We start from the raw sequence: 24,941 nt of genomic DNA, 5'->3' as shown, positions 1-24,941 counted from the left end.
GCCAATGTTAGTCAGCACCAGGGTGGCGCGACCCAGCATTCCCCTGGGTGTAACACTTTGGTTCATTCCAAAGAGAGACCCCTTCTGACTGAGAGGTTGCTATACTCCAAGTCACCCATCCCCCACCCTCCATGGTCATAGTGTCATAGAGATGTACAGCATGGAAACAGACCCTTCGGTCCAACCCGTCCATGCCGACCAGATATCCCAACGCAATCTAGTCCCACCTGCCAGCACCCGGCCCATATCCCTCCAAACCCTTCCTATTCATATAACCATCCAGATCCCTTTTAAATGTTGTAATTGTACCAGCCTCCACCACTTCCTCTGGCAGCTCATTCCATACCCGTACCACCCTCTGTGTGAAAAAGTCCCTTTTATATCTTTCCCCTCTCACCCTAAACCTATGCCCTCTAGTTCAGGACTCCCATACCCCAGGGAAAAGACTTTGTCTATTCCCCCTATCCATGTCCCTCATGATTTTATCAACCTCTATAAGGTCACCCCTCAGCCTCCGACGCTCCAGGGAAAACCTAGAACCTGACCTTTCTCCTTATTTTAAAGGTAAATGTCAGGTGCCGTGTTCCAGACACAATTCAATTGGTCAAACTATTCCCCTCACTCCTGATGAAGGGCTTATGTCCGAAACGTTGACTCTCCTGCTCCTCGGATGCTGCCTGACCTGCTGTGTTTTTCCAGCACCACACTCTCGACTCCGACCTCCAGCATCTGCAGACCTCACTTTCTCCCAAACCACTCAGCGTTAAAGTAAAACACAATTTATTCAAACACCATAGTCAAAACACAACCAAACAAAGAAGGAGCAAGCACAGAAATTGCTGGGAAAGCTCAGCAGGTCTGTTGGCATCTGTGGAGAGAAACCAGAATTACCGTTCCAGTGACCCTTCCTCAGAACCGATGGTAGCTAGGAGAGGGTTGGGTTTTGTGCAGAAGAGGGTGGGAGGCAGTAAGGGGTAAACGATGGGTGGAAATACAATCCAAAGAGAGAAAGAGAGAGAGAGAGAGACAAAGGAGTGGATAGTGGCGACTAGCCAGGAGAGTGAATGTTGCCTGACCAGCTGTGCTTTTCCAGCATCAACTCCGATCTCCAGCGTCTGCAGTGCTCACTTTCTCCCTTCCACCTCCCCGTCCCAGGATTTGCTCTCTCTCTGTCCTGGTTTTCCCTCTATATCCAGGTTTTGGTTAACCATGGGTTGTCGCAGACCGAGTGATAACAAGATTTGGCGTGTGGGGGTTGGGGTGAAGACATGGGGTAAGATACCTCAGACTCTAAAACTGTTAAACTCGACGTTGAGTCCAGAAGAATTCCCAGGCGGAAAATGAGGTGCTGCTGTTCTTGCTGGTTAAGCGATTGGTTAACAAACAGGAAACAGTGTTTGGATAAGGGAGACATTTTCAGAAGGGAACATGGAGTGGCACAGGGACCAGTGCAGTGGTCACTTTTATTTACAACATTTATGGACAACTTTAAGGAGGAAATTAGCAGATAACCCAAAGGAACTGGGTGAGGGTGACATACAGACTCTTTCCCCCCCCCTCCCCAGGGGGATAGAGACGGGTTAAGCGAGTGGGTACAACCTCCATAGATGGCAGTAAATTATGCTAAACCGTGAGGTTTGCCAGGAAGAACGGAGGGGATGACCATTGTTTAAAAGACTGCAGAACGCTGCAGGCCAGAGGGATTGGAGAATCCTTGCACACGAATCACGGAGAGCTAGCATCCAAGTTCAGTGGGTAACGGGTAATAAAATGCTCGCCTTGACTTCGAAAGAAATTGTGTGCAAACGTAGGGAGGTTTTTCTAAAATGATATACAACTGAAAGGCGGAGGAGAGTCAATGGGCTGAATGGCCTAATTTCTGCTCCCATGTCTTACAGTCAGACCACGGCTGGAACACAATGAACAGTCGCGGGTCCACTATCCAAGGGAAGATATCCCGGCATGGGAGGCAGTCCAGAGAAAATTCACTCGGCTGATCCCAAGTTTGGTGGGAGTGTCTTGGGAGGAGAGGGGGAGTACATCGGGCCTGTCCTCATTGGGATTTAGGAGAATGAGAGGCGACTCTATTGAAGTGTACAAGATTCTGAGGGGGCTTGACAGGGGGAGATGTGGGGAGGGTGTTTCCCCTCGTGTGGGTGAGTCTAGGCCCATGGGGGCACCATCTCAGAGTAAGGGGCCATCCATTGAAGACAGAGATGGGGAGGAATACCTTCTCTCTGAGGGGAGGGAATCTGTCGAGTTCTTTACCGCAGAGGGCTGTCGAGGATGGGCCATTCAAGGCTGAGAGGGAGAGAGAGATTTTTAGTCAGGAAGGGGAATCGTGGGAAAAGGCAGGAAGATGTGGTTGGGGATGATCAGAATGGCGGAGCAGGCTCGATGGCCTACCTCTGCTGCTTTGGTCTCACGGTCTCAAGGTGCTGAGGAGAAGCCAGGAGCAGATGCAAGAGGCAGCTGTCAGACGGAAGAAGACAGGAGTGGAAGCAGAAGAGCATTGCGAAGGGACGGAGGGGAAGGCCTTCCTCACGGCCACCACCGGCGATCTGTCCGAGGAACACTGGACAGGCTCGTGGACCACCTTGGGGTGGTCCTCTAGCCAGTGGCTGAGGTACAAGATGGATGGGCAGTCGCAGGCCCAGGGGTTGCCGTGGAGCTGGATTTGCTCCAGCCTGACCAGGGGCTCGAGTAGGCCGCTGCTGAGGTCACGGAGCCTGTTGAAGTTCAGGTGCAGCAGGCTGAGGCGGGAGAGGCTCTGGAAGAGGCCCGCAGGGAGAGAGGAGATGGCATTTCTATCCAGGTGCAGTTCCCGGAGGCTCTCCAGCTTCTGGAAGGTTCCGGGGAGCAGGGCAGCAAGGTGGTTGTTATGCAGTTGCAGCTTCTTCAGCTTGCGGAGCGGGGCGAAGACCTGGGGTGGGAGGGAGAGAAGGAGGTTGAACTGTAATTGGAGGTCCTCTAGCCTCTGAAGGTCCTGGAAGATGAGAGGTTGGAGGGAGGACAGCCTGTTGCCATCCAGATGCAACTCTTTCAGCTTCCTGAGGTTCCTGAACACGGCCTCAGACATGGCAGACAGCTGGTTACTACTGAGCTGTAGCTCCTTCAGGTTGACCAGCCCATCGAAGACGTTGCCGGGGAGAGACCGGAGGGCGTTCTGGTTGAGCTGGAGGACCCTCAGCTCCGTCAGGCCAGCAAAGACGCCCTCGGGGAGGAAGTCAATAGCATTCTGCTCCATCTGGAGCTCCCTCAGGTGCCCCAGGCCTCGGAAGATGGCCGCCGGGACGGCGGTCAGCCAATTGCTGTCGAGGTACAGGGTCCGCAGGTTGGTCAGGTTGGCAAACAGCTCCTGGGGCAGGCCCGAGAGCTGGTTATTGTCCAGCTGGAGCTCCCTGAGCTCCGCCTGCCTCCGAAACAACTCGGGCGGGAGGGCCGAGATGCGGTTGTTGTCCAGGTGCAGCTCCTTCAAGTTGACCAGGCCCTCAAAGATGGCCGCCGGCAGCGAGTCGATGTGGTTGTTGAAGAGGTTCAGGACGGTCAGGTTCCCCAGTTGGCGGAATACCCCAGGAGGGAGGCTGCTGAAGTTATTGAAGCTCAGGTCTAGCAGCCTCAGCCTGTCCAAGCCGAGGAGTGCACCTTCCGGCAACGTGGACAGTCTGTTGTTGCTGAGGTCCAGAATGACGAGCTTCTCGAATCGGATCAGGAACCCTTCGGGAAGGAAGGCGATGCCGTTATTATTCAAGTAAAGGTCTTTCAAGCCCTTCAGGTCCATCATGGCCTCCTCAGGCACTGAACGCAGGTCGTTGTGGCTCAGACTAAGGATCTGGAGTTGGTCAAGACCGTCTAACGCTCCTTTGGTCAAGGCCGGGATGATGTTACTTCGGAGGTAGAGCTGCTTCAGGTTAGTAAGGCCCCTGAAAGCTCCGGGATGGATGGTCACAATCCGATTGCCGTTCAACTGCAGCAACTCCAAGCGGCCGAGCGCACCGAAGGTACCGGGGGCCAGGCTCGTGATGTTGTTCAAACTCAGCATGAGCCTCCGGAGATTGGAGAGGCCAGAGAAGGCGCCAGCGCTCAGAGCCTGAAGACGGTTGACGCTCAGGTGCAACTCCTGAAGGTTCGTGAGGTTGCTCAAGGACCCGGGCAGCAAGGTGGCTATCCAGTTGCCGGTCAGGTAGAGTTTCTTCAGTTGACGCAGGGAGGCCAGGGCTTCGGTTGGCACGGCGACCAGCCGGTTGTGGCTGAAGTCCAGGATGCGGAGGGGGGACCCCCAGGAATGGGTGGGCGCCACACCCGAGATGTTGTTGTGCTGCAGGAACAGCTCCTCGACGTCGGGTGGGATGGTCCGCGGGACCGTTCCCAGATTCTTCTCAATGCACCACATCGCCCTGGGGGAGGCGCTGGTGCACTCGCAAGGCAGGCAGAGGTCAGAGGGCGGGGAACAGAACCTCAGTGGGCACAGCGTGAGCCCCAGGGCAGTGAGGGTCCACAGCAGTCTCTTCATGGTGGGCTGGAGTCCCTGAAAAATAATCAGATTGCAGGTACCATTGCTTGCCTCTGAATACTAACTACAATGATCACGCGGCCCACCTCCCCCTCCTCATTATCAAGACCCATGTGGCTTCCCCTCCCATCCCTATCCAAGTCCTTTCTGCCCTCTCAAAACCAAGACTTTCTCGTTTCCAAGTTGGAATGGAGTTGGCTCTGAATTAGAGTCATGGATGGTGCGGGTGACGGTGTTGGACTGACTTGGACAAAATGAGAAGACTTCACCAGATGAACGTTTGTGATTTCAAATTGGACGATAACCAAGTGTCGTGTGACTTCTGATTAAAGTCACAGCACGGAAACAGACCCTTCGGTCCAACCCGTCCATGCCGACCAGATATCCCAACCCAATCTAGTCCCACCTGCCAGCACCCGGCCCATATCCCTCCAAACCCTTCCTATTCATATACCCATCTAAATGCCTCTTAAATATTGCAATTGTACCAGCCTCCATCACTTCCTCTGGCAGCTCATTCCATACACGCACCACCCTCTGTGTGAAAAAGTTGCCCCTTTTAAATCTTTCCCCTCTCACCCTAAACCTTCTAGTTCTGGACTCCCCCACCCCAGGGAAAAGACTTTGTCTATTTACCCTCTCCATGCTCCTCTCCAACCTCCATAAGGTCACCCCCTCAACCCCCGAAGCTCCTTATTGCGTAAAACCAAGAGTAATGGTTTCATTGTCACAGATAATTACCCATCTGATTCAAGCTGGATAAATGCGAAGTGATTCATTTGGGAAGGTGGAATTTGAATGCTGAATATAGGGGTAAAGACAGTGTGGAGGAACAGAGGGATCTTGGGGTCCATGTCCATAGTTGATAGGGTTGTTAAGAAAGCGTATGGTGTGTTGGCTTTCATTAGGTTGAGTTTAAGAGCCGTGAGGTTGTGCTGCAGCTCAGTAGAGCCCTGGTTAGACCACATTTGGAATATTGTGTCCAGTTCTGGTCGCCTCATTATAGGAAGGATGTAGATGGTTCAGAGAGGGTGCAGAGGAGATTGACCAGGATGCTGCCTGAACTGGAGGGCTTGTCTCATGAAGGAAGGCTGAGGGAGCTCGGGCTTTTCACAGTGGAGAGAAGAAGGATGAGAGGTGACTTGATAGAAGTGTACAAGGTAATGAGGGCCATAGATAGAGTGGGCAGCCAGAGACTTTTTTCCAAGGGCGGAAATGGCTGTCACGAGGGGGGCATAATTTTAATGTGATTGGAGGAAGGTTTAGGGGTGATGTCAGAGGTTGGCTCTTTACACCGAGAGTGGTGGGTGTGTGGGATGCGGTGGGAATAGAGTCAGAGACATTAGGGACAATTAAGCGACTGATGGACATGCATATGGACGGTGGTAAATTGAGGGGTGTGAAGGTTAGGTTGATCATAGATTAAGATAAATATTGGGCACAACCTTGTGGGCTGAAGGGCCTGTCCTGTTCTGTGCTCCATGTTCACTCATGCCCTTTAGGGAAGGAAATCTGCCAACTTTACCTGGTCTGGGCCTACACGTGACTCCAGGCCCACAGCGATGGGTTTGAGTCTCAACTGCCCCCTTGGAAATAAGTGACTAGCCAGTGAGGACAACGCGCCGTGATTAAGTAAAAGAAAACTCGAGGAGGTGATGAATGAGAATTTAACAACAGTTACCATGTGATACCACACCCCCTCACCCTGTCCAAAGTGCAGGTAGGGAAAAGGTTTTGCAGGATCCAAGCAGGGGAGGTTTAACAATTTCAAGCCAAAAGGGACACAATTAAAAGATTATTTATCTCACACTCCATCCAGAACCGTTGTTCTGAACAACTGCTCCCCTCTCCCTCTGTAATCGGCGAGATGGAATATTTCTCAAAAGGGAGCCCTGCTTCCAAAGTTTATCACCATGCATCCAAACAGACACATTTCTGATGCTCGCTAGAACGTTACAGGATAAAAGGACAGATCATAGGATCCCGACGGTGCAGACAGACACCATTGGACACTACGGCCAAGCCACTGAGGCGACAGATCTATTCATTTCTTCCACCCCATGACATGTGGGGAGAAGCTGTGATAATGGACATGGGATGGGAGCTGTGAGACTGAGCAGGTCAATAAACTCTCTGAGTCTGTTCTGACCCTCCGAAGATCATCTCACCCAGATCCACCGTCTCCCTGTAATCCCACATTTCGCATGGCTAACCCACCTAACCTACACATCCCTGGGCACTATTGGGTAATTTAGCACGGCCAATCCACTCTAACCTGCACATCCCTGGGCACTATGCGGCAATTTAGCACGGCCAATCCACTCTAACCTGCACATCCCTGGGCACTATGGGGCAATTTAGCACGGCCAATCCACTCTAACCTGCACATCCCTGGGCACTATGGGGCAATTTAGCACGGCCAATCCACCCTAACCTGCACATCCCTGGGCACTATGGGACAATTTAGCATGGCCTATCCACTCTAACCTGCACATCCCTGGGCACTATGGGGCAATTTAGCACGGCCAATCCACTCTAACCTGCACATCCCTGGGCACTATGGGGCAATTTAGCACGGCCTATCCCCTCTAACCTGCACATCCCTGGGCACCAAAGGGCAATTTAGTATGGCCAATCCACCCTAACATGCACATCCCTAGACACTATGGGACAATTTAGCATGGCCAATCCACCCTAACATGCACATCCCTAGACACTATGGGACAATTTAGCATGGCCAATCCACCCTAACATGCACATCCCTAGACACTATGGGACAATTTAGCATGGCCAATCCACCCTAACATGCACATCCCTAGACACTATGGGACAATTTAGCACGGCCAATCCACCCTAATCTACACATCCCTGGGCACTATGGGACAATTTAGCATGGCCAATCCACCCTAACCTGCACATCCCTGGGCACTATGGGACAATTTAGCATGGCCTATCCACTCTAACCTGCACATCCCTGGGCACTATGGGGCAATTTAGCACGGCCAATCCACTCTAACCTGCACATCCCTGGGCACTATGGGGCAATTTAGCACGGCCAATCCCCTCTAACCTGCACATCCCTGGGCACCAAGGGGCAATTTAGTATGGCCAATCCACCCTAACATGCACATCCCTAGACACTATGGGACAATTTAGCATGGCCAATCCACCCTAACATGCACAACCCTAGACACTATGGGACAATTTAGCATGGCCAATCCACCCTAACATGCACATCCCTAGACACTATGGGACAATTTAGCATGGCCAATCCACCCTAACATGCACATCCCTGAACACTATGGGACAATTTAGCACGGCCAATCCACCCTAATCGACACATCCCTGGGCACTATGGGACAATTTAGCATGGCCTATCCACCCTAACCTGCACATCCCTGGGCACTATGGGGCAATTTAGCATGGCCAATCCACCCTAACCTACACATCCCCGAACACTATAGGACAATTTAGCACGGCCAATCCACCCGAACCTACACATCCCTGGACACTATAGAACAATTTAGCACGGCCAATCCACCCTAACCTACACATCCCTGGACACTATGGGACAATTTAGCATAGCCAATCCACCCTAATCGACACATCCCTGGGCACTATGGGACAATTTAGCACGGCCAATCCACCCTAACCTACACATCCCTGGACACTATAGGACAATTTAGCACGGCCAATCCACCCTAACCTACACATCCCTGGACACTAGGGGACAATTTAGCACGGCCAATCCACCCTAACCTACACATCCCTGGACACTATAGAACAATTTAGCACGGCCAATCCACCCTAACCTACACATCCCTGGACACTATGGGACAATTTAGCACGGCCAATCCACCCTAACCTACACATCCCTGGACACTATGGGACAATTTAGCCCAGCCAATCCACCCTAACCTACACATCCCTGGACACTATGGGACAATTTAGCACGGCCAATCCACCCTAACCTACACATCCCTGGACACTATGGGACAATTTAGCACGGCCAATCCACCCTAATTTACACATCCCTGGGCACTATGTGACAATTTAGCATGGCCTATCCACTCTAACCTGCACATCCCTGGGCACTATGGGGCAATTTAGCACGGCCAATCCACTCCAACCTGCACATCCCTGGGCACTATGGGGCAATTTAGCACGGCCAATCCCCCCTAACCTGCACATCCCTGGGCACTATGGGGCAATTTAGCACGGCCAATCCACCCTAACATGCACATCCCTGAGCACTATGGGGCAATTTAGCACGTCCAATCCACCCAAACCAGCACATCCCTAGACACTATGCGTAATTTAGCATGGCCAATCCACCCTCACCTGTACATCCCTGGACACTCTAGGACAATTTAGCATGGCCAATCCACCCTAACATGCACATTCCTGGGCACTATGGGGCAATTTAGCACGGCCAATCCACCCTAACATGCACATCCCTGAGCACTATGGGGCAATTTAGCACGTCCAATCCACCCAAACCAGCACATCCCTGGACACTATGGGACAATTTAGCATGGCCAATCCACTCTAACCTGCACATCCCTGGGCACTATGGGGCAATTTAGCACGGCCAATCCACTCCAACCTGCACATCCCTGGGCACTATGGGGCAATTTAGCACGGCCAATCCCCCCTAACCTGCACATCCCTGGGCACTATGGGACAATTTAGCACGGCCAATCCACCCTAACCTGCACATCCCTGGGCACTATGGGACAATTTAGCACGGCCAATCCATCCTAACCTGCATATCCCTGGGCACTATGGGACAATTTAGCACAGCCAACCCACCCTAACCTGCACATCCCCTGGGCACTATGGGACAATTTAGCATGGCCAATCCACCCTAACCTGCACATCCCCTGGGCACTATGGGGCAATTTAGCACGGCCAATCCACCCTAACCTGCACATCCCTGGGCACTATGGGACAATTTAGCACGGCCTATCCACCCTAACCTGCACATCCCTGGGCACTATGGAACAATTTAGCATGGCCTATCCACCCTAACCTGCACATCCCTGGGCACTATGGGACAATTTAGCATGGCCTATCCACCCTAAGCTGCACATCCCTGGGCACTATGGGACAATTTAGCACGGCCAATCCACCCTAACCTGCACATCCCCTGGGCACTATGGGACAATTTAGCACGGCCAATCCACCCTAACCTGCACATCCCTGGGCACTATGGGGCAATTTAGCACAGCCAATCCACCCTAACCTGCACATCCCTAGACACTATGGGACAATTTAGCACGGCCAATCCACCCTAACCTACACATCCCTGGACACTATGGGACAATTTAGCATGACCAATCCACCCTAACATGCACATCCCTGGGCACTATGGGACAATTTAGCATGGCCTATCCACCCCAACCTGCACATCCCTGGGCACTATGGGACAATTTAGCATGGCCTATCCACCCTAACCTGCACATCCCTGGGTACTATGGGACAATTTAGCACGGCCAATCCACCCTAACATGCACATCCCTGGGCACTATGGGACAATTTAGCCCGGCAAATCCACCCTAACCTGCACATCCCTGGGCACTATGGGACAATTTAGCACGGCCAATCCACCCTAACCTACACATCCCTGGACACTATGGGACAATTTAGCACGGCCAATTCACCCTAACTTACACATCCCTGGACACTATGGGATAATTTAGCATGGCCAATCCACCCTAACCTGCACATCCCTGGGCACTATAGGACAATTTAGCATGGCCATCCATCCTAACCTGCACATCCCTGGGCACTATGGGACAATTTAACACGGCCAACCCACCCTAACCTGCACATCCCTGGGCACTATGGGACAATTTAGCACGGCCAATCCACCCTAACCTGCACATCCCTGGGCACTATGGGACAATTTAGCACGGCCAATCCACCCTAACATGCACATCCCTGAGCACTATGGGGCAATTTAGCACGTCCAATCCACCCAAACCAGCACATCCCTGGACACTATGGGACAATTTAGCACGGCCAATCCACCCTAACATGCACATCCCTGAGCACTATGGGGCAATTTAGCACGTCCAATCCACCCAAACCAGCACATCCCTGGGCACTATGGGACAATTTAGCATGGCCAATCCACCCTAACATGCACATCCCTGGGCACTATGGGGCAATTTAGCACGGCCAATCCACTCCAACCTGCACATCCCTGGGCACTATGGGGCAATTTAGCACGGCCAATCCCCCCTAACCTGCACATCCCTGGGCACTATGGGACAATTTAGCACGGCCAATCCACCCTAACCTGCACATCCCTGGGCACTATGGGACAATTTAGCACGGCCAATCCATCCTAACCTGCATATCCCTGGGCACTATGGGACAATTTAGCACAGCCAACCCACCCTAACCTGCACATCCCCTGGGCACTATGGGACAATTTAGCATGGCCAATCCACCCTAACCTGCACATCCCCTGGGCACTATGGGGCAATTTAGCACGGCCAATCCACCCTAACCTGCACATCCCTGGGCACTATGGGACAATTTAGCACGGCCTATCCACCCTAACCTGCACATCCCTGGGCACTATGGAACAATTTAGCATGGCCTATCCACCCTAACCTGCACATCCCTGGGCACTATGGGACAATTTAGCATGGCCTATCCACCCTAACCTGCACATCCCTGGGCACTATGGGACAATTTAGCACGGCCAATCCACCCTAACCTGCACATCCCTGGGCACTATGGGACAATTTAGCACGGCCAATCCACCCTAACCTGCACATCCCTGGGCACTATGGGGCAATTTAGCACGGCCAATCCACCCTAACCTGCACATCCCTAGACACTATGGGACAATTTAGCACGGCCAATCCACCCTAACCTACACATCCCTGGACACTATGGGACAATTTAGCATGACCAATCCACCCTAATATGCACATCCCTGGGCACTATGGGACAATTTAGCATGGCCTATCCACCCCAACCTGCACATCCCTGGGCACTATGGGACAATTTAGCATGGCCTATCCACCCTAACCTGCACATCCCTGGGTACTATGGGACAATTTAGCACGGCCAATCCACCCTAACATGCACATCCCTGGGCACTATGGGACAATTTAGCCCGGCAAATCCACCCTAACCTGCACACCCCTGGGCACTATGGGGCAATTTAGCACGGCCAATCCACCCTAACCTGCACATCCCTGGGCACTATGGGACAATTTAGCACGGCCAATCCACCCTAACCTACACATCCCTGGACACTATGGGACAATTTAGCACGGCCAATTCACCCTAATTTACACATCCCTGGACACTATGGGATAATTTAGCATGGCCAATCCACCCTAACCTGCACATCCCTGGGCACTATAGGACAATTTAGCATGGCCATCCATCCTAACCTGCATATCCCTGGGCACTATGGGACAATTTAACACGGCCAACCCACCCTAACCTGCACATCCCTGGGCACTATGGGACAATTTAACACGGCCAACCCACCCTAACCTGCACATCCCTGGGCACTATGGGACAATTTAGCACGGCCAATCCACCCTAACTTGCACATATTTGGACTGTGGAAGGAAACCGGAGCACCCGGAGGAAACCCACGCAGACACAGGGTGAATGTGCAAACTGCAGACAGACAGTCACCCGAGGCTGGAATCGAACCCAGGTCTCTGGCGCCGTGAGGCAATAGTGCTAACCACTGAAGTGAGAATCTTAAACTCCTGTTGTCTCATTGAAACACATCGGATTCTCTAAGGGCTTGATGGGATAAATGCTGGGAGAATGTTTCACCTTGTGGGGGGGGGGGGGAGATTCTAAGACCAGAGAGGCATGGTCTCAAAGTAAAGGGGCAATTTAACACAGAGATGAGGGGGAATTCCGTCTCTCAGAGTCTTCGGAATTCCTTGCCCCTGGGAGCGTTGGGGGCAGAGTCCTTGTGTATATTTAAGGCTGAGATCAATTCTTGATCAGTCGGGGAATTATGGGGAAAGGGTCGGAAAGGCGGAGGTAAAGAATGTTGGATCAGCCATGATCCTACTGAATGGCTGGGCAGGCGCGAGGGGCTGAATGGCCTCCTCTGATTCCCGTTTCTTATGATCTACTGGTTTCTTTCTTCTTCTCCGATGAGCTGCTGTTGGTGTGGGTAAGGGATCATGGCGATGGGGAGCCAGGTGTGAATGCAACATGGTGCATGATGGGATCAATTGACCCCTAGAATTCCCATGAGCCCAGACCTCTGTGTGTGAAAAACAGTTTGGTAACCTTCCTCCCTGAGTGGCTGGTTCTGATGGTATCCATACAGCAGTTTGGATAGCATTGTGTACCTTCCCAGGGACAGGCCATTCGGCCCCACTGGTCCACCCTGACGTCAATGCTCCCCATGCATCATGACCCACCCAGTCTTCACCTGACCTCCATCGCTATATCCCTCCCCGCCTTCCTCCCTCATGAGCCCAGGTAGTCTTCCCTTCAACCCATTTCTATTCGACCCGAACGTTTGTGGGAGTGAGTCCTGCATTCTCACCATTTCTTGGGGAAAGACATTTCTGGTGAATCCTTGCTTGATTGACCAGTGACATGTCAAATATTTGCTCCCGGGATGTGGGCGTCGCTGGCTGGGCCCAGCATTTATCTCCCGTCCCTAATTGCCCCCTTGAGAAGGTGGGGGTGAGCTGTCTTCTTGAGCCGCTGCAGTCCGTGTGCTGTGGGTTGACTCACAATGCCCCTGAGGGAGGGAATTCCAGGATTCTGACCCAGGAAGGAACGGCCGATATATTTCCCAGTCAGGTTGGGGAGTGGAGGGCAACATGCAGGGGATGGTGTTCCCTTGTATCTGCTGTCCTTATCTTTCTGATGGAAGTGGCTGTGGGTTTGGAAGGTGCTGCCTGAGGATCTTTGGTGAGTTGCTGCAGTGTGTCTTGTAGTCGGTACACACTGCTGCTACTGAGCGTCAGGGGGTGGAGGGAGGGGATGTTTGTGGATGTGGTGCCAATCGACCGGGAGCTGCTTTGTCCCTGGATGGTGTTGAGCTTCTTGAGTGTTGTTGGAGCTGCCCCCATCCAGGGGCATGTGGGGAGTATTCCATCACTCTCCTGACTTGTGCCTTGTAGATGGTGGGGCAGGCTTTGGGGAGTCAGGGGGTGAGTTACTTGCTGCAGGATTCCGAGCCTGTGACCTGCTCTTGTAGCCACGGTGTGTTTATGTAGTGATCCAGTTGAGTTTCTGGTCAATGTAAGGATGTTGAATAGTGGGGGATTCAGTGATGATAACACCATAGAATGTCAAGGGGGTGGTGGTTAGATTGTCTCCTATTGGTGATGGTGATTGTATGACATTTCCTGCTCGGGGACAGATCACTGGATCGGAAGGTGTTTTCAAAGGGGTCTTGCAGAGTTACCGCAGTGCATTGTACATTCTGCTGCTCCAGTGAGTGACTATCTCACATCCTCAGCTCCTGATCCACGTGAAACATCACTCACTGTCCCTCCTCATCTCCCTCTGCGTCCGTCTCAATTCTACAGGAGAGAGCTTTAGCTTATCACATTGCATTTCCCCTCCCCCCACCTTACCTCAGTTCCAACCTTCCAGCTCAGCATCATCCTCATGACCTGTCCTGGCTGTCAATCTTCCTTCCCACCTATCCACTCCACCCTCCTCTCTGACCTATCACCTCCATCCCCACCCCCATCCACCTACTGTACTCTTTGCTACCTCCCCCCCAGCCCCACCCACCCCCCCCCCCATTTATCTCTCCACCCTGGAGGCTCCCTGCCTCATTCCTGATGAAGGGCTTTTGCCCGAAACGTCGATTCTCCTGCTCCCTGGATGCTGCCTGACCTGCTGTGCTTTTCCAGCACCACTCTAATCTAGATTTTATCCCTGACAGCTGAAGTCTCTCTGTTCTGGTATTACTTGAGCAAAGATTTTATACAACTTCCTGAGTGCCTTTGTGTACTTTTAATGATGTAGACTACCACGGCCCACGATGCTTTAAGTGTGGTTGAATTTAAGCAAGTTTGATGGTTTCCAAAACCAGAAAGCATTGATTGCTTTTTTATAATTCACTCGTGGGACATGGACGTCGCTGGCTGAACCCAACGTTTATCACCCCGTCCCTCGTTGCCCCCTTGAGAAGGTGTGGGTGAGCTGCCTTCGTGAATCGGGACAACTCGTACCGATTTCATACAACAGTTCGGTTTGGGAGGGAGCTCCAGGATTTTGACCCAGTGACACTATCCCCAAGTCGGGACGGACAAAGCCCTCTGGTGATACAGCCGCCCAATCACACAAGGAAAATGTAGGCAAAAACGAGGACAGCAGATACTGGAAACCAGAGTCTCAATTAGAGTGGTGCTGGAAAAGCACAGCAGGTCAGGCTGCATCCGAGGAGCAGGAAAATTGACATTTCGGGCAAAAGCCCTTTCATCAGGAATAGAGGCAGGGAGCCTCTGGGGTGGGGAGATAAATGGGGGGTGGGGGTGGGGTGAAGGTAGCAAAGAGTACAATAGGTGAATGCGGGTGGGGATGAAGGTGAGAGGTCAGAGACGAGGGTGGGGGAAGGTGGCAAAGAGTACAATGGGTGGATGGGGGTGGGGATGGGGATGGAGATGGAGGTGAAAGGTCAGAGGGGAGGGTGGGGGGAGGTAGCAAAGATAAATGTGGCATTCCAAATGCTTCCATCACCTTGCCTGCTTTCCTCCTGAATTTGATTCCCTTGGCGAATAATTATGGTCAACACGCACCCCCCCGCCCCCCCCCCACAAGCCAAATAAAACCCCTCTCTCCCAAAATATACTGTGTCAAAATTGAAAGTGACTCACTGTGATGAGGTGCCTCCTGGTCCCATAAGCTACGAGTCCCAGACGAGAGACGCTGGCGTTCTGTCTGCTGGTAGCGACAGGACCACACTGGGTTTCTGACAAGAGGTGCTCCGCGCTCAGCTGAAGGATGTGGACAAAGTGAGAAGCAACGGCTGATTCTTACTCGCACGACAGGTGTCAGGAAGTGGCCACAAACCCAACGCTGGCGTGCGATTCACAGCGAGACATTAAGGCACGCATCTGTCAGCCTTCCGCGCGATCTGCCTCAAAGGATTACCCCATAGGGTGGCAACGACAACAACAACATCCCCCATTTACACGGCACACTCTCCCATGAACCGAAGCGAGGTTGAAGTGACGCGCCTGTTGAATCTGCAACCAGCCCTCCAAAGGTTTCCCAGCGCAAAGTCTGCAGTAGGCCATTCAGCCCAGCGAGTCCATTCCGCCACTCACTCAGGTCATGGCTGATCTGATAATCCTCACTTTCATGCCTCGATTCAAGGCTGAGACTGGGCGATGTTTAACGGTGGCTCTGTGGTCAGCGCTGCTGCCTCACAGCACCAGGGTCCCAGGTTCGATTCCAGCCTCGGGCGACTGTCTGCGTGGAGTTTGCGCATTCTCCCCGTGATTAGAATAGATTCCCTACAGTGCGGGAAACAGGCCCTTCGGGCCCACACCGGCCCTCCGGAGAGTAACCCACCCAGACCCATTTCCCTCTGACTAATGCACCTAACACTACGGGCAATTTAGCACGGCCAAGTCACCCTGACCTGCACGTCTTTGGACTGTGGGAGGAAACCCACACAGACACGGGGAGAATGTGCAAACTCCGCACAGACAGTCGCCCCGAGGGTGGGAATCGAACCCAGGTCCGTGAGGCAGCAGTGCTGACCACTGAGCCACTGTGCCGTGTCATCAAAAAATCTCTCGGTCTCAGCCTTGAATATATTTAATTCCAGCCCCATCACTCCTCTACGGTGACAAATTCCACAGATTCCCTCCTCTCTGATCTCTGCACGCTCTCTCACAAAATTCTGAGGGGGGAGTTCCCATCAAATTACATTCACCCCAATCCCCTGGGATCAGGAAGAGGGTGTCTCCCGAGAGTACCCCACAGCGCAGCATCCAAGAAGAAAGTTTGTTTTGTTTTCAGAGACGTTAATACATTCTCTGACCCCGTTTGAGGGAACTAACCAGCCCCACCATCTTCAGAGTACAAACAGTCAACAGAACATTGAAATCACTGGACATCCTCAGCCGAGAGTCGAATATCTGCCAGGGTTCTGGGCCCCAAATGTTTCATCATCCAAGTGTAGGCCTCCAACTCATCATACATGTCTATCTTTTGACTTTTATTCCCGGGAGTTAGACATCTCTGGCTGGCCCAGCATTTATTGCCCCGTCCCTAACTGCCCCAGAAGGCAGTTAAGAGTCAACCGCATCGCTGTGGGCCTGGAGTCATGTGTAGTCCCGGGACTAGGTAAACGGAAGGGAGGTCACGTTAACGCAAGTGAAGTGGAAACAGAAACAGAATTTGCTGGAAAAACTCAGCAGGCCCGGCAGCATCTGTGGCGAGAAATCGGAATTCCAGTGGCCCTCCCTTAGCCTTGGTCATGGTGGCCATAGAAACAATCATTGATTGGCGATTAAAAATCCATAAGTTGGAAGACTGAGATGAGGAGGAATTTCCTCTCTCAGCGGGCTGAGAGTCTTTGGAACTCCTTGCCACAGGGAGCTGTGGGGGCAGAGACCTTGTGTATGTTTAAGGCTGAGAGGGATTCTTGATCAGTCCGGGAATCATGGGAAAGATTCCCATGTGAGTGGTGTTGGGTCAGCCATGATCATATTGAATGATAACGCAGGCTCGAGTGAGCGAGCGGCCTACCTCTGTTCCTATTTAATGTCCTCCAGGTCTGGCCTACATGTGACTCCAGACTCACCTCAACACAGTTCACTCTTAACTGCCCTCTGGGGCAATTAGGGGCGGGCAATAAACGTTGGCTCAGCCAGTGATACCCACATCCCGTGAAAGTAAAATAAAACGAGGTGATTTTTGAAAAATGCCCCTGATCTATAGGCATCGTGACGTTATTAAACCCACCCGGCCTATGAAGATACCTGAATAGTGTGGTGGTAGTGCCCCCCCCCCTCTCTGGGACAGGAGGCCTGAGTTCAAATACCCCAGAGAGCTCGTAAGTATAAAGTTGGAAATGGAAATTGCTGGAAAAACGGGACTAACAGGGCCAGAGTCCGAGGTTTGATTCCAGCCTCGGGCGACTGTCTGTGTGGAGTTTGCACATTCTCCCCGTGTCTGCGTGGGTTTCCTCCCACAGTCCAAGGATGCGCATGTTAGGGTGGATTAGCCATGCTGAGTTGCCCATAGTGTTAGGTGCTTTAGTTAGAGGGGAATGGGTCTGGGTGGGTTACTCTTCAGAGGGTTCGGTGTGGACTGGTTGGGCCGAAGGGCCTGTTTCTACACTGTAGGGAACCTAATCTAATCTAATCTAAACTCAGCAGGTCTGGCAGCATTTGCGGAGAGAAGTCAGAGTTAATGTTTCGAGTTGAGTGACCCTTCCTCAGGACAGAATGTAAAATTGGTGTAATCCCATAGATCTGTCTCTCTCAAGGGAGAGAGAAAGAGAGACACCTGGTGGTGATTTAACCCGAGGCCTCAAGTAAGAGATTGGAGCAGCGTGGGCCCACACTGACTGGATTTCAGAAGAATGAGGAAGGATTTAATTGAGATATAAAATGTGCTAAAGGGCATTGACAAAGCAGGCACAGAGACGGTGCCTCCTGGTTGTAAGTTTGCTCGTTGAGCTGGAAGGTTAGTTCTCAGACGTTTTGTCACCATGCCAGGTAACATCATCAGTGAGCCTCCGGTGATGTTCTGTCCCATTTGCTGTTTGTGTGTCTCGGTCTGTTGTAGTGGGCGATGTCATTTCCAGTTCTTTTTCTCAGAGGATGGTAAATGGGGTCCAAATTGATGTGTTTATTGATGGCATTCCGGTTTTGAATGTCAAGCCTCTAGGAATTCCGGTGTATGTCTCTGTTTAGCCTGTCCCAGGATGGATGTACCGTCCCAGTCAAATTGGTATCCTTTGTCTGTGTGTGAGGATACCAATGAGAGAGGGTCATGTCTTTTAGTAGCTAGTTGTTTTACTGTGTTGTTTTAATGCATCACAAAACTAGTCCCTTTTTTTCTAAAAGCTGTTCATTGGCTCAAGGATACTCTGTGTTTGATTTTTTTCAGAGGGGCAATAAACCAGGCCGGGCTCCCATCAGTCTGGTTTGGTACCAAGATGAAAAGGATTTTGAGAGACCCTTTGTTTATAGGTAAACAGATGAGACTTCAGGCCAAAGTGGTCATGTTTTAGAAGTGACCTGTATGATGAACGGGGAGTGGTCAGCTCTCTCGCTGAGCGGTTTAGTTCAGTCCTGAACTGGTCAGGAGTCCAACAGGGAGCTGTGTGGAAACTCTCTCTCTCTCTGTCACTTTCTGCCCTTCAACTTCAACCTGTAAGCATGTGTTCCATTTATAAAGTCATAGAGATGTACAGCACAGAAACAGACCCTTCAGTCCAACCCGTCCATGCCGACCAGATATCCCACCTGCCAGCACCTGGCCCATGTGCCTTTTTAAAGGGAGTTTGATTATTGGGACTGTTGTGTATATTCAGAACAGCATAATTAAGTCTCGTTTGGACAGACTGAGTTCTGTAGAGGTTCCTTATTCTGTTTTTGTGTTTCATTGTGTAATTTTGTGAATAAATTTTTGTCCATTTTAAAATCTGGTAGTCAACCTAACTAATTTAATCCGGGTAATTTTCATTGTACACTGACCGAAACAAATTGCAGAGATATGGTCTGGGGCTGCCTGCTTCAGAATGGTTTGAGTGCTTTAGGGAACATCTCTGGGACACCCGCACCAATCAACCACACCGCCCCGTGGCCCAACATTTCAACTCCCCCTCCCACTCTACCTGCAGGTCCTGGGCCTCCTTCACCGCCGCTCCCTCACCACCAGATGCCTGGAGGAAGAACGCCTCATCTTCCGCCTCGGAACACTTCAACCCCAAGGCGTCAATGTGGACTTCAACAGTTTCCTCATTTCCCCTTCCTCCACCTCACCCCAGCTCCAAACTTCCAGCTCAGCACTGTCCCCATGACTTGTCCGGACTTGTCCTACCTGCCTATCTCCTTTTCCACCTATCCACTCCACCCTCTCCTCCCTGACCTATCACCTTCACCTCCTCCCCCACTCACCTATTGTACTCTATGCTACTTTCTCCCCACCCCCACCCTCCTCTAGCTTATCTCTCCACGCTTCAGGCTCACTGCCTTTATTCCTGATGAAGGGCTTTTGCCCGAAACGTCGATTTCGAAGCTCCTTGGATGCTGCCTGAACTGCTGTGCTCTTCCAGCACCACTGATCCAGAATCTGGTCTGGCCTAGTCCAGCACACTAGTTGGTGTTTGTGGTACCCTGCTGGCTACTTTTCTGCCTGTCTGTCTGATACAGTATTTGTTCCAATCCTTGCGTGGTATTTTGTAAATGACATTAGTTTTGCTGATTGTTGGTATGGGGTCCTTTAGGGTCCATCAGTAGCTGTTTGTGTGTTGGTTGGTTTGTGGGTTACCATGATGCCAAGGGGTCAGAGTACCCTGGTATCCATCTCTGAGATCCCTGTGATGCACGGTAGTGTGGCTCGAGTCTCTGGGCATGTTGTGTCTCCTTGTTTCTTAAAGTGTTTCCTGATGTAGTCAACCTAGAACGAGAGGTCATAGCTTTAGGACAGGGGCTGACAGCTTTAAAACAGAGACGAGGAGGAATTAGCAACAAAAACTGAGATTGCTGGAAAAGCTCAGCAGCTCCGGCAGCGTCGGTGGAGAGAGATCAGAGTTAACGTTTCAGGTCGAGTGACCCCCCCCTTCCTCAAAACCCGGACCTGAAGCTTTAACTCTGATTTCTCTCAGCAGAGTGCTGCCTGATCTGCCGAGCTTTTCCAGCAAGTTCCGTTTCTGTCGCTGATTTCCGCAGTTCTTTTAGTTTTCTTGAGGAGAAGTGACTTCTCTCGAGGCTCTGTGTAACGCCCTCCCCCCCAGAGTGCAGCGGGGGCTGAGACGTTGAGTGAATGTTAGGAAGAGGTAGAGAGTTTTATAATCAAAGGACATGGGGAGCAGGCAAAAAAGTGGAGTCGAAGCCGAGGTGAGATCAGCTAAGAGAGTATTTGAGGAAGGAGCACTCTCAAGGGGCTGAACAGGCTACTGGTTCTTATGCCCGAGGTAAGGTCAACATTTTTATACAATGGAAGCAGCGAGAGGTTTCCTGGTACGTTGCCACCATCTGGTGGCTCTGACTGGTACTGCAGGCCACTCTTGCCTCATGATTTGGAGATGCCGGCGTTAGACTGGGGTGTTAAAAGTTAAAAATCACACAAAACCAGGTTATAGCACAAAAGGTTTCATTGGAAGCACACTAGCTTTCGGAGCATCGCTGGTGCTGTGTGTTTTTGCTGGTGCTGTGTGACTTTTAACTCTTGCCTCAGCTGACCTCAGTAAATGGTGAAAGTGGGCGCTGCAGTTGCTGGAGGTCAGAGTCGAGGTTAGAGTGGGGCTGGAAAAGCACAGCAGGTCAGGCAGCATCCGAGGAGCAGGATTCCCGATGAAGGGCTCCTGCTCCGAAACGTCGATTTTCCTGCTCTTCGGATGCTTGCCTGACCTGCTGTGCTTTCCCAGCCCCACTCTAACCTTGACTCACCTCAGAAATCAGGTGATAAAATGTTCAATTTGGCAAAACCGACCTTGTCCGCAGTCAGAAGGAACCCAGAGTATGGCCCAAACAGCAGAAATAAATCCCAATTTAATTTGAATGTTCTGGTAATCAGCGTAAGGAAATACATTTCTGAAATAGATGGGGCTCGGACCTAAATTAACTTCAACGTGGAGATTAGGGACATTCCCTCGAGAGTCCCCACTGACTTACCTTGTAGAATTCAAAATATCAATGTATTAATATCATTTATTTACTGTCCTTGGGGAAGGTGACGAAGGAAGAGGACAATTTGAATTAAAAGCAAAATACTGCAGATGCTGAAATATGAATGTAAAGTGTTGGATATTCTAACATTTTTTAAAACTTAACCTACTTTTCAAACCAATCTGTTATTATAGGCCTCTGGAGCAGGTGAGACTTGAACCCAGGTCTCTCAGTTCAGGGGTAGGGACACAGCCACTGAACTATAAAAGGGTCCCTTATGAGACAGGGCTCACCCACAGCAAGTCTCAGTGTGAGAGAGACCCAGCACAATTGGCAGCAGCAGGATTTGATCACATGCCTCTTTCGAGACTGGACCCTGTGCTGTCGGACTCGGTGGTTTTAAGTTGTGGAAGAGATTCAAGGTGGCACTGACACAGAGCGACTCTCTGTGAGCTCTCTCCAGCAGATTTTATTTCTTACAATCATTTTAAACCTCAAGTCTCAGGTTTGTAAAAGTTACTAAACAATATTTAGCTGTAACTTAGGACATTATTAAGCTGCAGAAGGTTCAGAAGAGATTTACCAGGATGTTGCCGGGTATCGAGGGGTTTGAGTTATAGGGAGAGGCTGGGGACCTTTTTCACTGGAGTGTAGGAGGTTGAGGGGTGACCTTATAGATGTTGTTAAAATCGCAAGAGATGTAGATAAGGTGAATGGCGGTTGGCTTTTCCCTAGGGCTGGGCATTTCAAGACTAAGGGCATATTTTTAAGGTGAGAGGAGAGGGATTTTAAAAAGATGTGAGGGGCAAATATTTTACCCAGAGAGTGGTTCATTTGAGGAAATGAACTTCCTGAGGAAGTGATGGATGTGAGGACGGTTACAATGTTTAAAAGACAGTTGGATAAGTACATGGATAGGGAATGTTTAAATGGATGTGGGCCAGGAGCAGGTAGATGGGACTAGTTTAATTTGTGGATTGCGTTCAGCACAGACTGGTTGGACCGAAGGCTCTGTTTCCGTGCTGTATGTCTCTCTTGAAGCAGCCCATGATCTTTTTATGTTATGATCTGCCTGTACTGGTCATAAACCAAACTTTTCACTGTAACTTCAGTACACATAACAATAAATCAAGCAATCAAAGCAAAACCTTTCATTGTACTTTGGTAAACGTGACTATAATAAATCAAATCAAAATGACTAAGTCCTCTTTACTAAAACCAGACAAGGCTGGGGGTGGAGGGAATGGGGTGGGGGTGGGGGGGGGGGGGGTTGGATGTAAGGAGAATGGAGAACAGACACCATGAGGTCAGGCTCTGGAAATCAACATCGAAGCTTTGAGGTTGGCAGGGTCCTCAGCAGAAAAATGAGGACTTGTCTCTCGAGTGAAAATAACAAATGCTGGAAATCACAGCGGGTTAGACATAGAGAGAGAGAGAGAGAGAGAGAGCACTAACGTTTCCAGTCTGACTGATTCTTCACCAGAGCCTTGCTTCTCGAGTTTGTGATGTTGTTCATTGAGCCCAGCACCGAAGTGTCCAGCCTGAGAATAAGGAGGCCTTAGTAAAACGGTAAGGAACTGGGTGTCAGAGGTGTTGTCACAGACAGAGGAGAGGGTTCAAGGTTGGTTTAAAATTGTGTTCTTGCAGCTGCAGGACTGTGCCAATCTCTCCTTGGCCGATGCGGACTACGGGCATGGTTTAGATCCGTCGGGAACTCAGACCGGGCTGCATTTATGTAGCGCCTTAAACGCAACGAACAGGGAAACGTAGGGTCAGGAGTAGGCCGCTCAGCTCCTTGATTCTCGTTCTGTTGCCCAATTAGTTCTCAGCAGGGTTGGAGCTGAATTCTCCCACTTTGGTCCCACTGTTGGAACTCTCGGTCAGAAAGGGGACCATTCCGAAAACAAGACAGAACATCAGCTCTTAAGCTCAGAGAGCGGCCTGTCCAGAACGGATGTTAGGGATCTGAAAAGGCCAATGGTTTAAGCACCCTCTTTCCAGAGGGATGGTGGTGATTTCACTAACTTAACATTCTGCACGCCCAGGATCAAACTCTGGTTTTAAGTTTAATTTGATGTATTATTGTCCTGTGTATACAGTGAAAACTATTGTTTTGTGTGCTATCCAGTCAAATCCTACCTAAGTACATCAGGGTGATAGTACAGAGTGCAGGATACAGTGTCACAGCTACAGTGAAGGTACAGAGAAAGATCAACTTTAATACGTGAGAGGTCTGCTCATTAGTCTGAGCTGCAAGGTCTTAAATCCAATTAATAAATCAGGAATTACAGAGACTGTGATTATTATTTAAAGTTCAAGAATAACCAAAAGAATTGTAAATCAGAAACAATAACCGAAATCATTGGAAAAGCTCAGCAGGTCTGGCAGCATCGGTGAAGAGAAATCAGGGTTAACGGTTCAGGTCTGGCGACCCTTTCCTCCGACCTGTGAAAACCTCACCTGGTTCACAATGACAGGAATAGGAATGGGAGGAGGCCATTCAGCCCCTCCAGCCTGCTTCTGCCATTCAATGGGATGGCGGCTGATCCCACGTTCCTCACGTCCACCTTCCTGCCCGTTCCCCTCGATTCCCCGACTGACCAAGCATCTCTCTCAGCCTTAAATATTCGCAAGGACTCTGTCCATCCCGGGGCATGGAGCTCCGAAGCCTGCGAGAGAAGGGATTCCTCCTTATCCCTGCGTTAAGTGGGTGGTCCTTTATTCTGAGGCTGTGCCCTCTGGTCTACACTCTCCCGTGAGGGAGAGCATTCTCTCAGCATTGACCCCGTCGAGCCCTGATATGTTTCAATGAGTTCACTCCTCATTCTTCTAAAGACCAGGGAGCAGGGTCGCAAGGCTTAGCTCATGAGACAATCCCAGGGATCATCCCAAGTGGACCTTCTCTGACCCATGTCCATTACAACAATATCTTTCCTGACACATTGGAACCAAAACTGCACTCGATGCTCCAGATCTGGTCTCCCCAGCCCCTCGTATGGTCACAGTAAGGCTTCCCTACTCTTATACCCCAACCCCCTTGAAATACAGGCTAATGTTCCATTATTCGAGAGTGTGGTGCTGGAAAAGCACAGCCGGTCAGGCAGCATCCGAGGAGCAGGAGAGTCGATGTTTCGGGCATAAGCCCTTCATCAGGAATGAGGTTTGTGGGCCGTGGGGCTGAGAGATAAATGGCAGGGGAGTGGGGTTGGGGGAAAGGTAATTGGGAATAAAGAGCTTCAGGGCAGAGGAGGTGACCTGGGGAGGGGGTGTCGTGAGAGAGAGACTCACTGAGGCCCGTGTAGAGAGAGGAGGAGAACTTCTTCAAGGTAGGCGTCCTTGGAAGAGGCTTCGCAGTGAGGTTGAAATCAACTCAGAGAAAGTGAGACTGCAGATGCTGGAGATCAGAGTCGAGAGTGTGTTGCTGGAAAAGCGCAGCAGGTCAGGCAGCATCCGAGGAGCAGGAGAATCGACATTTCAATGAAGGGCTTATGCCTGAAACGTCGACTCTCCTGCTCCTCAGATGCTGCCTGACCTGCTGTGCTTTCCCAGCAACACACTCTCGACTCTGATCTCCAGCATCTGCAGTCCTCACTTTCTCTAAT

The 24,941-nt window shown here is 51.0% G+C and overlaps 1 protein-coding gene across 1 annotated transcript; it reads right to left on the bottom strand.

Moving 5' to 3' along the window:
* Positions 1–340: 340 nt before the first annotated feature.
* On the bottom strand, positions 341–4,446 carry LOC122542937 (uncharacterized). The gene has a single exon (XM_043681079.2). It carries the CDS (start codon positions 4,391–4,393, stop codon positions 2,423–2,425), a length of 1,971 nt encoding a protein of 656 aa, XP_043537014.2. The 5' UTR covers positions 4,394–4,446; the 3' UTR covers positions 341–2,422.
* Positions 4,447–24,941: the final 20,495 nt, after the last annotated feature.

Source organism: Chiloscyllium plagiosum, unplaced genomic scaffold (assembly GCF_037043375.1).
Source record: "Chiloscyllium plagiosum isolate Xiang-an unplaced genomic scaffold, Cpla_swu_hap1 HiC_scaffold_47, whole genome shotgun sequence".
In the NCBI taxonomy this organism is placed as follows: Eukaryota; Metazoa; Chordata; class Chondrichthyes; order Orectolobiformes; family Hemiscylliidae; genus Chiloscyllium; species Chiloscyllium plagiosum.
Note: the sequence above shows the minus strand (reverse complement) of the source record. Positions and strands in the feature narration are given on the sequence as shown.